Source organism: Bison bison, unplaced genomic scaffold, assembly GCF_000754665.1.
Source record: "Bison bison bison isolate TAMUID 2011002044 unplaced genomic scaffold, Bison_UMD1.0 scf7180017864280, whole genome shotgun sequence".
Taxonomy (NCBI): domain Eukaryota; kingdom Metazoa; phylum Chordata; class Mammalia; order Artiodactyla; family Bovidae; genus Bison; species Bison bison.
Window position 1 is genome coordinate 8640386 of NW_011494852.1, and position 1199 is coordinate 8641584.

At 49.1% G+C, this 1199-nt stretch overlaps 1 protein-coding gene across 2 annotated transcripts in view; it reads right to left on the reverse strand.

Moving 5' to 3' along the window:
• LOC104995387 overlaps nucleotides 1–1199 on the reverse strand; it is a 9174-nt gene that overhangs the window by 1565 nt on the left and 6410 nt on the right. For both annotated transcript variants that reach the window (XM_010849275.1, XM_010849274.1), the window contains exons 3-4: nucleotides 839–1063; nucleotides 637–726 (exon numbers count right to left, since the gene is read on the reverse strand). In XM_010849275.1, coding sequence (XP_010847577.1) covers nucleotides 712–726; nucleotides 839–1063 — 240 coding nt within the window. In that variant the 3' untranslated portion in view covers nucleotides 637–711. The remainder of the gene's footprint in view (nucleotides 1–636; nucleotides 727–838; nucleotides 1064–1199) is intronic.

Here is a 1199-nt window from a genome sequence, read left to right on the forward strand (position 1 = left end):
AAATCTTATCCCCAGAAACCAGATTTTGGGGGTGTTCATTAGAATGGCACTCATTGGTAGTCCTGAATAGGTATCTGAGATCTCCCAGGGGCTATCAGGTGTATTGAGTGTCCTCTTCTGTTTTTTTCCATGGCCTGACTCAGGTTCTTGATGTCTCATCACAGAAAGAATCCAGTGAGAGACAAAGTGATAGGTAAGAAGTGGATTTATTCCTAGAGAAACACTTCCCACAGACAGAGTGTGAGCCATTACAGAGGGTGAGCACAACGGCCTGGAAACGTGGTGTGGTAGTTTCTATGGGCTGGATCATTTCATAGACTACTAAGTGGGAGGATTATTCCCACAGTTTTGAGGAAGGGGAGGGGATTTCCAGGAGTTCGACCATGGCCCACTTTTTGGTCTTTGATGGTTGACCTCGGAACTGTCACGGCACCTTGAGTGTGCCATTTAGCTTGCTGATGTGTTACAATGAGTTATACCAAGGATCAAGGTCTAGTCAAGTTGACTTGTCGGCCATCTTGGACCCATTTGATTTTAATTCGTTTATGTTGTGCCCTCGGGATATGTCAAAGGTTGTGCCCTGCCCTTTCCCCTCCTGTTTCAAAGGAGCCTCAGAATATTCACCTGGGGACTTACCCAGATGCTGGCCAAGGTGTCTCCATGTCCCCAATTCTTTCTCCTTCCTCCAAATAATTCTTTGGAGCAGAAACTTCAGGCTGACATAGGCTGGAGAAAGAAAGAAACTTCTTTAAGGTGAAGGTAGCCTCCCCAGCTTCTAGGGTGGTCCTCCTTCACCCTCCACTTCTGACTCAGAGCCCCCACTGCCTAGATGCAGTACCTGATATGACGAGCTCAGCCTTCTTGACAAGGGTCCCAGACCACCTGGCCTCTGAAGGAATCTTCCAACCCTCTGTCTTCTCAAAAGAGCCTGGCGTGGAGGAATGACCTCGGAGAGTCTGATCAAGCCAGGGGACCCCCGTGGGGCTGCCCCTAGGTCAACCCCACACCGATCGCCCAATTTGTTGCCAAAATCCAGCCTCTGTACAGTGGTGCAGGTTGAAACCTTTAAGGAAGAGTTGGGTGAAGTAGAAAGAAATTAGCTGTACTGTTTGGCCAGGCAAAGAGGGCCACAGCAGGCAATGCCTTAAGACTGTGTGTCCCAGCCTGGTGGTGGTAGTGAGGAGTCTCACACTGTTTAC